We start from the raw sequence: 12,570 nt of genomic DNA on the forward strand, positions 1-12,570 counted from the left end.
TGAAGGGGTTGGGCTGTCCATATTGAGTGAATAATACCTGAGTGTCATTCACCTGTTTCACCCAGTTTTCTTTGAAACTCCATCCCTAATCTCGTGACTTTTTTTGTCTTTTTTTTCCCTTCTAGGACGTCCCGGTTTGCCTCGTTCCCCGAGTACTTGGTTCTACAGATCAAGAAGTTCACATTTGGGGTGGACTGGGTCCCCAAGAAATTAGGTGAGTGAGCGATGTGGAGGGTTCGAGAGAATGATGTGGCTTACGTTGAAGATGTGAACTGTAAAATTCCTCATTCACAACTACCGTCAATTTTCATGACCGTGTTTGTATGTTCCGATATTGTGTTCAATACCAGCTCAAATGCTGCTTTAAAAGTGGTGTTATTTCAACTGGGGTGAAAGCAGTTCAGTTTGAGCGAAATTATATCTGCTTGACAAGCCAATTTGAATTGGCACACACCTGGTAAAATGGCCATTATTTCACTACATAACACTTGCACTGAAACTGACCTCAAACATTGGCCAGATTCAGCCGCAGTGGCACACATGTCCAGCAGAGGGCATTGTTGTTTGCTGAGATTAGCAAGGAGAGGAGTCCAGGAGGGACGTGTTTGAAGAAAGCAACTTTCAAATGAAACACACAAATAGAAAAGGCTGAAGTATTCTACACCATGTGCTGGCAGAGGTTTTTTCATCCTTTTGAGAGTATGGGTATAGATCAAAGGTGACCAGTTATTTTAAAATCCAAAGCACACCAGCAAACTCTTCTTTGATGCTATTTCTCTTCAGAAACGTGTTCCTAGTTATTGCAGTTTTTGTGTACGATCTCTTAGTTTCGTGAATGCAACGTCTGCTGAAATTAAAACTGTGTACAGTAGTACCCCCTTGATATTGTCAGGTGAAATTTTGTTAGAGGCAGAATCTTCTAACAGGAGGCCTGTAGTCAAATCACTGTTCTGCAAAGGTGTGGCCTTTCATGTGTTTGTTCAGATTAAATTGTACAGACTGGATTGTATGTTTTATATAAATGATGTAAGCAGAATCCCATAACAGCTTTTCTGAGATCAGACTATTTTAGAAGCGTACTTGTGCTGTGCTCATTTCACCAGGAATTTAACCATGAGAGTGTGTCCTTGATTAGAGGAAACTGACTTGGAAATATAACAAATTACACAGACAAACCCTGGGTGCCATTTCACATTGATGGACAGAATGTGACCAGAACCTTTATGAGTGGCTTAAAATGAATTCAGTTTTTTTTTTTTTTTTTTGCATAGTCTTTAATATATTTCAGAAAATAAAGAACGTCTGCATTGGAACAGAACGTCTAGTACACTTCTCAACTATTGACTAAATCTGTTTGGACTTATTCACCTGGCGTGTCTATTTATCATGTACTTGCTTAAGCTGCAACCTTTATTTATTTATTTATTGATTGATTTATTTATTGATTTATTGGTGTATTTCTTTTTGTTCTGGTGAAACTAGAGCTACTGGCTGTGTGGAAGCGGACATGTCCCTTTGTGTGCTGGCACGTTTAGTGCTTTCACAGGAGGCTTTGTTGGGTTCTTATCTCCTGTTCGGTGGAAATGTCCCCTCAGACGTGTCCATTGACGTGCCGGACTTCCTGGACCTGTCCCGGCTCCGGGCCTCGGGCCTGCAGGCCGGGGAGGAGGAGCTTCCTGACCTCACGCCCCCCATCGTCATTCCCGAGGACACCAGAGGTGTGAGCGCCGACGCCTTCCCTGTACTACTGACACAAACACTGACCCTGTACTACAGACACTGTATTACTGACTCTACTACAGACACTGTAGTACAGACACTGTGCTACTGACCCTGTACTACAGACACTGCTACAGACGCTGTACTATTGACTCTGTACTACAGACACTGTACTAATGACTCTGTGCTACAGACACTGCTACAGACACTGTACTACTGACCCTGTACAACTCAGCCTGTACTACAGACACTGTACTAGACCCTGCACTACAGACCCTGCTACAGACACTGTGCTACTGACCCTGCGCTACAGACACTGTACTACTGACTCTGTACTACAGACACTGTACTACTGGCTCTTTACTACTGACCCTGTACTACAGACACTGTACTACTGATCCTGCAGTACAGACACTGCTACAGACACTGTACTACTGACTCTGTACAACAGACACTGTACTACTGACTCTTTACTACTGACCCTGTACTACAGACACTGTACTACTGATTCTGTGCTACAGACACTGCTACAGACACTGTACTACTGACCCTGTACTACAGACCCCATAATACAGACTCTGTATTACTGACTGTACTACTGACACTGTACTACCGACTCTACTACAGACACTGTACTGCTGACCCTGTACTACAGACATTAAACAGCAACCCTGTACTACAAACACTAACACTGATTCTGTAGCACTGACCCTGTACCACAAACACAAACACTGACCTTGTACTACAGACACTAACACTGACCCTGTACCACAGACACTGTACTACTGACACAAACACAGACCCTAACACTGACCCTGTACCACTGACCCTGTACTACAAACACATACATAGACACCACAGACACTCTCAGACTGTGGCACTATCACAGTGTGACTGACCCACAGCTAATATTGTAACCTCTGACATCCCAAAACATCAGATATTCAGGGTAGTCCATCATGTTTTAATGTGTGTGGTAGATGCCATTTGGCTGTGAGTGTATTGTATTGGTGATGAGTAGCCTTTCAATGGTCACTGTGCTTTCTTATGAATAAATGTCATATCCTTTATTTCTGTCTTTGATAGAGTGTTCTTAGCATAGGTGGTAATATCTTCTCTAAAAATAGGCCAGATAATTTATCTGGGAAACAGTATCATAAATTTATTCTTCTTTTTTCAGGGGGAATGAAACTGGGGGTGGGGGTGGGGGAGGGGGTTGTTTATGATGTTTGTGAACTATAATATGTCCACGAGGGAGAGTTCACACGTGCAGTTTCTTAACCCCGTTTATAAATTATGGTGGTCAGAAGTGGGCGGGGCTAAAAAAAAGCAGTGCGGTTCACACCGCATTTACAACCCGTGACCTACATAAATCCAAGAGCCCGGCCCGGTCTGTCCTTTCGGCCTGTACCGCCGCCGATAAATCACAACTTACCGACGCGGGCCCGTTCTCGTTCTCTCCCACCGAGAGCGAAGCACCGCCGCGGAATCGTCTCCCCCCGTTCGAGGACTGATCCGTTCGCGGTCCCCCAAATTGCCTGTTCCGTCGCCTTGTTGAGCTCCCCGTTGTATTCCGCCGCCCGCGTATTTCGATCAAAGTGTACGCTCGCAATGAGGCGCGCTGCATATTTTATAAAGGAGCGCTTCTGTTTGCTTTTTGCTCTGGCTTCCAGTGAACTGTGTCTGTTTTTGTTATTTTATTGAAGTCGGCATCGCATTAAATTTGCATTAATGCCGTACCGCTGGGGGGAGGGGGGTACATCGAAATTTGAAAGCGTAACACTCATTTGTCTTTTTAAATGAAATGCATTTGATCATGTCGCATAACCGATTATTGGTGGAGTGAAATACATCCACAAAACAATATTTAGCATTTATTTTGACCACCATTTGAATGAGGGTATTTTCACTGGCTTTCCCCAACAGAACAGAAACCGTTTGCGTTTGTGGTTTTAAAAACATTTGAACCGAATCCAAATGAAACAACTCTTACACAGCCTGTCACCGAATATGAATATACAATCAATTTTACTTTGAATTGCAGACCATTTCTGCAACCAGTCCGTAATAAATTTGAATGTCAGAAGATACGTGCTGACAAGAATGGAACGGCACAGACATATTCATCAATGTTTTGTTGAAATAAATTTCTCATTTATGCTGTGCTGGTTGCGTGTAACATTGATGCCTCCGTTCTTAAATGACAGTTTGCAAATGACTTTCTTTTTTTAACACGTTTTGTTTCAGTAATGAAGATCACTTGGGTGCCTTTTTACCTAATTTTGTTCAATGTTTTCTTTCTTTTATTCCCCAGATAGCTCAATGAACAGTTCTATGGACTGTAAGTATACATTTCACTTCCGTTTTAAATGCACCTGGTAATTATTTAGCGTAAGTGTTGTAGTTTGGTCATTTCAGTTTAAAACATTTTATTATTACTCCGTTTGTATTTTTAAGCTTGCTGTTTTTTTTGAAAATACAAAGTGTGAGTAGTCGCAGGTGACTTTTCAGTCAATTACAACACTTACGTGGACGGAGTGTGGCACAGTGGGTAAGGAACTGCGCTTGTAACCGAAAGGTCGCAGGTTCGATTCCCGGGTAAGGACACTGCCGTTGTACCCTTGAGCAAGGTACTTAACCTGCATTGCTTCAGTATCTATCCAGCTGTATAAATGGATACAATGTAAACTGCTATGTAAAAAAGTTGTGTAAGTCGCTCTGGATAAGAGCGTCTGCTAAATGCCTGTAATGTAATTATTACTTTTGTGAAAAATTACAAAATCAAGGTGGAACAAAGGGAGCGGTGTGTCTGGACCAGTGGTCTCCAACCCTGGTCCTGGAGAGCTACAGGGTCTGCTGGTTTTCATAGTGACTCTGCACTTCATGAATCAATTAGAGCAGTTGATTACACAGTTAACTCAACTCGCCCGGTGTCTTGGGTCTCAGTTGGGTGCTGATTTTGAGGTGAAAACAAAAACCAGCAGACCCTGTAGCTCTCCTGGACCAGGGTTGGAGACCACTGGTCTGGACTCTCTTTAATGAGGCCCAGAGAGGACGGATCGCCGCGGGGTACAATGTGCTTCAGGAGCGGATGATGTTTGTTTTTTTTCTTATTCTTCTGCTTCTTCTTCTTCTTCTTCTTCTGATTCCTCAGCTCCAGAAATAGACGAGGCGTCCGTGATGCAGCTGGCCGAGATGGGGTTCCCGCTGGAGGCCTGCAGGAAGGCGGTGTACTACACCGGGAACATGGGCCCCGAGATGGCCTTCAACTGGATCATAGCCCACATGGAGGAGCCAGGTGAGCTCCCAGCGTCCGGGCTCAGGTGTGGCAGAACAGGGTAGGGGGAGGTGAATTGCCCCCCCATTTATCATGGTCTTAGCTGCCCTGCCTACGCTGCACCTTCAGGCACTGCCGCTTATAGAACTGCATCCTCAGCCCTTTTGGAGAGTAGGTTTGTTGGAATGCTTTTTCGTTGGTGTTCTAGAACTCTGTTGCCTTCACTCGCCAGCGGTGATTGTGACATCAGCGTTAGATTGTTCAGTTCAGTACATTTTGATCACATGTTTGTGATGTCATACCTTAAAGGGTTAATCTCCATCGAACACCTACAGTCACACTCGAGTTTATGTTGTAGGTTCACGTATATTCTGCATTTGCTCCGATGACCCTTCGTCAGCTCTGGTCATTGGCTGGAGCTTTATGTACGAACTTGTGCGAGTCGCTCTGGATAAGAATGTCTGCTATATTTTTTGAATGCAACTGTACCAGTGAGGTTTTTGCATGTGTGTCTGATCTGAGTCGTGTGTGTGTGTATGTGTGCATATGTGAGAGAGAGAGACTGTGTGTGTGTGTGTGTGTGTGTGTGTGTGTGAAAGAGAGAGTGAGACACTTTATGTGTGTGTGTGTGTGTGAAAGAGAGAGTGAGAGACTGTTGTGTGTGTTGTGTGTGTATGACTGTGTGCATGTGTGAGACTGTGTGTGTGTCTGCGTGTGCGTGTGTGTCTGTGAGACTGTGTGTGTGTATGACTATTTTTTTTTCCTTATCGCCCCCTGGAGCAGAGTTGAAAGTCCAGGGGTCCGAAGGTAAAAGTCCTGTCATGTCTTTCTTCCACCCATGAACTCAGCCTGCTGATTTCGCTAATTACTTCCACCTCCTGAAGACTGAAGAATTGGACTAATTAGCAAGTTCAGGTGATTGGAACAAAATACTGGGGAGGACTTTTACTTTCTGAACCTGAATTTTTCCACCTCTGCTCTGGAGCTGGCAATATTATGAGCACGCCTCACCGATCTCCTAAAAAACCTGTAAAAACGCTGCAGTTTGTGCTTTAGCAGAGGTGATTTAGACCGAAAATCCTACCTTTTTATTATATTGATCTTGATCTTCGTTTTCATTAATTTTTCACGATGAGCAGGCGGGTCGGGTATCCGAGCGGTTTATCGGCAGGTGACCCCCGCTGGGCGTTCTCTGAACTGCGTCGCGTTTACCCTCGGCTGTGCTGAGCTCAGCGGTTAATTTATCCGTTGTGTGCACGTTGCATTGCGCTCACGGCTTCCAACCAGACTCCACGAAGTCGGTGCTTTTCTCATTTATGCAGAGAGGAGGGGGAGAGAGAGAGAATCCGTCTCTTCCTCCTTCCCCGAGGGGGCGTATCTGGGGTTAAAACGTGGTGCTGCTGCAGGAGGGGAGGTTATTCCCGAAAGGCAAGGTTGTTTATCATATTTTGGGGGTGGGAGGTGTGTGTGTGGGGGGTTGGGGATGTAGCTAGACTGCCTCACACTTCCCTGTGCTGTGTTTTCTACACAGTGTTGGTCTGTGTTGCTCTCCTTTTTAAGGTTACCTGGCAACTATGAACGGGCCTGTATGCCAGTTCGCTAATTTCTGAACTAGACGTTCCTCACCCTTCAGGAACATTACACACCGTTTTTAAAGCTTCACTTTTTTGTGTGTCTGTCTTGGTCGCCTCTCTCGTTGAAGAAATGGAGAAAACGGAGGACGAGGCGAAGGAGAACGGTGGCCCGGACGGGCGGAAGCCTCATTTAGCGTCTTCATTGTGGAAATATCTATTGTGCGTAAAAATGGCTGAGGAGTTGATGCTAACGTGCTAACGTGCTAATGCGCGTTAGCTCGTTAGCCTTCCACAGGGATGCCTCTCCTCCCTTCACACTTGAAGCTCCTTTGTGCAGCGCCCAATCTGTTTTTTGAGTGGATTTTATAATTATTATCGGCTTTGCTGGCGGCAGAAAGCCCCTAAGAGCTAACGAGGCGATGAGAAAGGAGGAAGGTGACCCCCAAAACGTACCGTAGCGGCGTGCTTAGAGAAGGTGACCCCCCAAACGTACCGTAGCGTTGTCCCTGGGGTGAAACCAAGGGGGAGAGGACACGGGGGTGTCCCTTCTCCTTCCTCGGGTGAAGGATAAGCAGCAGAGGTGGTCAAAGGCAGGGGGAAAACAAAAGGTAGATTAACCCTCGTCAGGGGTTTCCCAGCAGCCAGCAGGGGCTGTATTTCCACAGCAACGATTTAGAACAGGGGTGCACTAGTGTGTTTGGCTTAATGTGACTGCTTCGAATGTCACTGGAGAGTGTGCAGTTAAAATACATATAGCCAAAAAAAAAAAAGACTTGCCCTGTGCCCCCCGTGACTTTTCGGGGGGGGGGGGGGGGGGTCCCTAACCCACAGTTTGGGACCCGCTGTGCCACTGCTGATTGTTCCTCGTTCAGGTGAGGCGAGTTTCCGAAAACTTTCCCCCTTTTGTTCTCCCAGTGGGGGTTTTTTTGGGAACACAAGCTTCCGATCCTTCCGTCTCCACAGTGACGGAGCGGGTCTCCAGAGATACGCCCCCCCCCCCCCCCCAAAGGCCCTCCTCAGCTGCGGCGCGGAGATGGCGACCCGCGGCTCATTGGTTGTCGCTTCTGAGCATGTGCGACCCCCGCCAACAGGAACGGCAGAAAAAAATCATTATTTAATGAGTTTGTTCTCAAACTTGGAAATCATGTGTTTATCGTGTGTTTATCACATTCCTGATGTGTCGCATATAATGATACAGTCATAGTCTATCAGCCCACAGCCAAGCTAATGCACAGAACCCCACCCCGAAATAATGAAGCCACCTGAGTATAACCCCTTCCCTCCCCCGCCACCCCATCCCCCCCTCCCCCCTCTCCTAGGTGTAGAGAATGGGTACAGGAAATTTAGAGGAGGCTGCAGTTGGGATTAAACTAAAATAATACTCAAAAGAAGACCCTCAAAATTTGTGCTTATCGTTGTGTGACTTGTGGTTTGAAATGTCGAAAACGGCATGTTTTTTTTTTTTGTTTGTTTTTTTTTTCATCGTTACTCAGTTGTTGCCCGATTCAGAAGAGAACCGCGCATGAATAATAGCAGGCGGACCAGCGATAGCCTCTGGACATCATCATCGCTTCAAATGGCCTCTCGCAGATGCAGGCGAAAGATTCTGTTCTGACACATCAAAGGAAGGTCATGCCAATTATCGTGAGGCTAAGACGGAATGTACCAAGTTGCGATCTTTGATGGGGGTGGAGCTCCCCCCCCCCCCTCACTTAAGTAGCGCCCGCCAGCCTGTCCTTGTCCATAAACCACCACTCGCTCACACCGGCCCCTGTCATTACAGCTGACGCCCGACCGTTTGAGAAGGGTATTATGTAGCGTAACCGGGGGAAACGCTTGACTCGTTTCTGCTTTTTCCTAGAACGTTTTTTTTTTTTCCTTCTCCAAGCCGCGCCTCGTAAATCGTGCTCCTCAACAATAGGTTCTGACCGGTGATTGGCTGAGTCGATTTGATGTCGAACGCAATCAGCGTTCGGCAGCCTCTCTGGGTAATGCGAGCCGTGCCGCGGATCGCGGTTTTTCGGACGCGAGAGTTCCGTCCTGGAGAGCGATTCTCGTCAAAAATAAGAGGAGCTTCATTTCCTGCCTATCCGAAAGCGACCATTCATTTTATGATTATTATTATTATTTTTTTTTTTCTTTTCCTCTAGTGAAGGACCCATTACAACCGCGGTTGAAATGTCAGCAGTGAAACGATCCAGCGTCTGTGTGTAGAGGCCATTATATAAACGAGAGGCCGTTTGTATAAAAACAAGGCCATGTTGTGTGAGTGGAGAAGCACCATATCCTCCATGTGGAGTTTATCACTTCTGTGTGCTACATGTTTCCCCGATTGGAGCTTGAATATTTAGCCAGCAGTTTCTCGCTGCGAATGTAAATTTGTTGACATTCATAAACTCAGAAATATGAAATAGATTTTTTTTCCCCCCCCCCCATTATAGTGACTTATCAGTCGCTTTTAATATCGCCAAAGGCAGGGCGCCTAAGCATCGCTAAAGCCATTTGAAAAGGCTTTTATGATTTGTGCAAATGTATTTTTATATACATATACAACTTAATGTAAAATTACATTTGCCGCTACATACCACATAAATGACGTTGGTACGTTGAAAAACATGATGTATCGGATTTCCTGAATGTCTTGCATGTCTTGCATGAACACCATATAGTCCCCCCCCCCCACCTCGTTCTGAGGTACGTGTAAAACACTCTCTGCCGCCTGTTCTTTCTCTCTGGAGTAAACCCCTCCTCGCTGACAGAATATGACGGGCTGCAGAACAGCACGGGAAAGACGGGTAGAGGAGGTGAAGGAGAGCAATGGCAGCCGAAAAGCTCTCAATGTATTTTTGTCTAGAACGAGCCCAACGGAACGAGGAAGTGGCTGCACTGAAATGAGTATCGTCCCTTATCAAAACCTTTTCGGAGTTGTTCCAGTGACCTTGATATGCACTTTTTGTACGTTGCTGTGGATAAAAGCGTCTGCTAAATAAATGTAATGCAATGTAATGCACTAGAGTGTGGCTAGAGTACAGACTTCCGTTTTTATTCTGGAAGAGCGAACTGTTGACACAGGGAAATGGAAGTGTTTAGGGAGGGCCAGCTCTGAAGCCAGAGACAAGTCTCCCCCTCTGCTTCGTGTGGGGTTCAGTCCTTTCGCCAGGGCACCCATCCTGCTTGGACCCCTGGTTTTGAATGGAAGCAGAGCAGCCTTTTTTGTTTTTTTTTCTTTGAAGTATGTTGAGCGCAACGCACCTTAAAGGCGTTTTACATAAACTGTTCACGTCTTTGGTTGGTTAGCGTCTTATTGGCTGCAATAAGGAGTAATAATAGCTGTTTCTGTTACACGCAGCAGTGAATGAGAAAAGTGGGAGCTTTTAGCTCATAGATATTGCTCAAATTATATTGAAATAAGCAACCGCATCATTCCGCAGTTCACAGGGCTAGTACACAGGTTTTATTTTTTTTCTTCCGATGTGTGAAATGTGAGCAATTGAATCACGGAGGGTAAAACGATGAATAATCATTTCAAGGACGCATTGTGAAGCAATTTAAGCCTAAGTGATCACATTAACCTACGTCAGACTCCGATCCTGTTTCCTGTTTGGAGGCGTTTTCTGGGAAAGGCGTGAAATTGCGCACTTTAAACTGCGTTTAATGGATGGAAGCCATTTTCAGGAACAGAATTAAGTGGTGCTCTTTTGAATGGATGAATTGACAAGATTTCAGGAGCGACTCCTGCTCTGCAGTAGAGCGTTCAGAGCCTCAGAAGGGCTGTAGTGTCTGCAAGAATTCATCCCAGCCTGGTTTCAAACCCCAAAATTTCAGCTTTTCTTTGTCTTGATTGAACCAATTATACTTCCATCCTTGGCGCAGAGCCTGTTTGTTCTTTAGCCCTTTGGAGAGTATGTTGGAATGTTTTTTTCAAGATTCTTGAAAGTGTGTTCAAGTCAGTGTTCTAGAACTCCACTGCTTTTCAGTCGCCAGCAATGATTGTTCTTGACTGAACATTCTAATGCTGATGTAACATTCTAATCATATTAGTGATGTCACACCTTAATGGGTTTTAAGAGAGCTGGAAAACCAGCTGTAGACTGAAGCTTTCTTGGGACAGAAGTGGGCAGGATCTTCTGAGCTACTCTATGCTCTAAGAGTGTCTGTGTGACCCTTCGTTTAAGCTCTCCAGCCTTGTTCTGTGCTTTCATTTTGTCTGTCTGTTTCAATACAGTGCATCTTTACAACAGACCTTACGGTTGATAAGATTTTACACTGTGAGCATGTTCAAGAGAAAATTGTAAGCAATTAAAAATATCTCAGTTGGTAAGCAATGGGGTGTTAAAACTAGGAGATAAATCATTTCATCTCATGAGTTAGTCAGTCGGCTGAGTGGATAGAGTGAGTTTTGGGATTAACGTAGGACAGTGTGTGTAGTTTGATGTAGGTCCAGTGCATATGTGACCTGGATCGGTGGTGTAGGCCGACGTCCTCAGTCTGGGTTTCCGTTGGAAACCAGCGACTTCCTGCCGCCACGGATTTTCCCGGGCTCTCTGACAGGAAGTGTCTCCCCTTTGTGCCCCCCCCCTCCCCCCCCCAGACTTTGCGGAGCCGCTGGCCACGCCCTCTGCCTCGGTGGCCACTCCCTCCAGCCCCGGCGGAGCTCCGCCCCCAGCCCTGGACAACCAGCCGCCCGAGGAGAGCGTCTCCATCCTCATATCCATGGGGTTCCCACGGCAACAGAGCATCCAGGCCCTCAAATGCACCGTGAGTGTCCTTGCCCCCGCCTCCTTATTCATTTATTTAAATTTTTATTTAACCTTTACTTACGCGGGGCAGGTTGACCGAGCACACACACACACACACACATACCCATTTACAGCAACGGCCTGTTTCACGCCCATGCAGATCACCCAAATAAGATTACATAAAATCAATAATACAACATGGTTAAAAAAAGCCTGAGTTTTTAAAAAAAAACGGTTAAAGTGACCAGTAGCATCTGGTTCTAAATTTTAATTCTCCAGGAGTAACCAGGTCTGTGCGCAGAGGCTGCTTCAGAGGGAACCTAAAAGTCTTTTTACCCGTTTCAGTGCGGGCGGGTGGTAGCAACCTCCATTATCACAGTATCATGTGATCATAACAGTGAGATAGCTGGGGAGAATTTTTACCTCCCCTAACACCTCCCCCCCCCATGCAATTCAACTTTTTTAAAAAAAAACCATTATTCATAAAGTCATCTTATTCATAAAGCATCTCTGAGTGGGTCTGCTGTTCCTGGGTCAGTTTAGACTTCTTGGGCTCATGTTAGCTCATGGGGGCTTCCAGTCCGTGCTTTACCGATGGGTTGGCAGTGTACTCAGCCAGGACTGGCTCTGACCTCCCCCCCCCCCTCGCTGGGTTGGGAGTGTACTCAGCCAGGTCTGGCTCTGTTGCTCACGCGGCGACTCTGGTGGATGCAAGCTCTCTCTCACCGTCGGTCCCACTGGATTAGAGAGAGAGTGCTAAATCAAAGCGGCGTGAAGTTTTGGGTACAAAGGGGTCCTGGATCAGCACTCCCTGCTCCAAGATGCTTTGTGAATACAGGCCCTGATCCTTGGTCAGCGCTCCCTGCTCTAAAATGCTTTATGAATACAGCCGGGCCCTGATCCTTGGTCAGAAATCATATTTTGAGTTTTGAATTTGCTTTTTGAATACAGGCCCTAATCGTAGACCAGCACAACTAGGCTGAGATGCTTTATGAATACGGTCTGTGATCCTAGATCAGCAGTTCTAGACTGAGATGCTTTATGAAAACAGTCTCTGATCCTAGATCAGAAGTCCTAGATTGAGATGCTTTGTGAATACAGGCCCTGCATTCATAAAGCACCAAAATATGATGTGTTGCCAAATTAATCGGAAATGAAGGCTACACCCATGCAGTTTCAAGACGGCTGCCTAATCTACTTGTATAATCAAATAATACATTTTAACTGAAAATACTGACATACCAGTTGCTCTCAGTTGAAC

At 45.8% G+C, this 12,570-nt stretch overlaps 1 protein-coding gene across 2 annotated transcripts in view; it reads left to right on the forward strand.

The window, feature by feature from the left end:
- The window catches only part of usp13 (ubiquitin specific peptidase 13), a 42,477-nt gene that overhangs the window by 20,564 nt on the left and 9,343 nt on the right, over positions 1 to 12,570 (forward strand). For both annotated transcript variants that reach the window (XM_064330138.1, XM_064330137.1), the window contains exons 14-18: positions 126 to 214; positions 1,596 to 1,718; positions 4,034 to 4,060; positions 4,874 to 5,017; positions 11,162 to 11,328. In XM_064330138.1, the coding sequence (XP_064186208.1) occupies positions 126 to 214; positions 1,596 to 1,718; positions 4,034 to 4,060; positions 4,874 to 5,017; positions 11,162 to 11,328 (550 nt within the window). The remainder of the gene's footprint in view (positions 1 to 125; positions 215 to 1,595; positions 1,719 to 4,033; positions 4,061 to 4,873; positions 5,018 to 11,161; positions 11,329 to 12,570) is intronic.

The sequence above is a fragment of the Anguilla rostrata genome, chromosome 4, assembly GCF_018555375.3.
Source record: "Anguilla rostrata isolate EN2019 chromosome 4, ASM1855537v3, whole genome shotgun sequence".
NCBI lineage: Eukaryota > Metazoa > Chordata > Actinopteri > Anguilliformes > Anguillidae > Anguilla > Anguilla rostrata.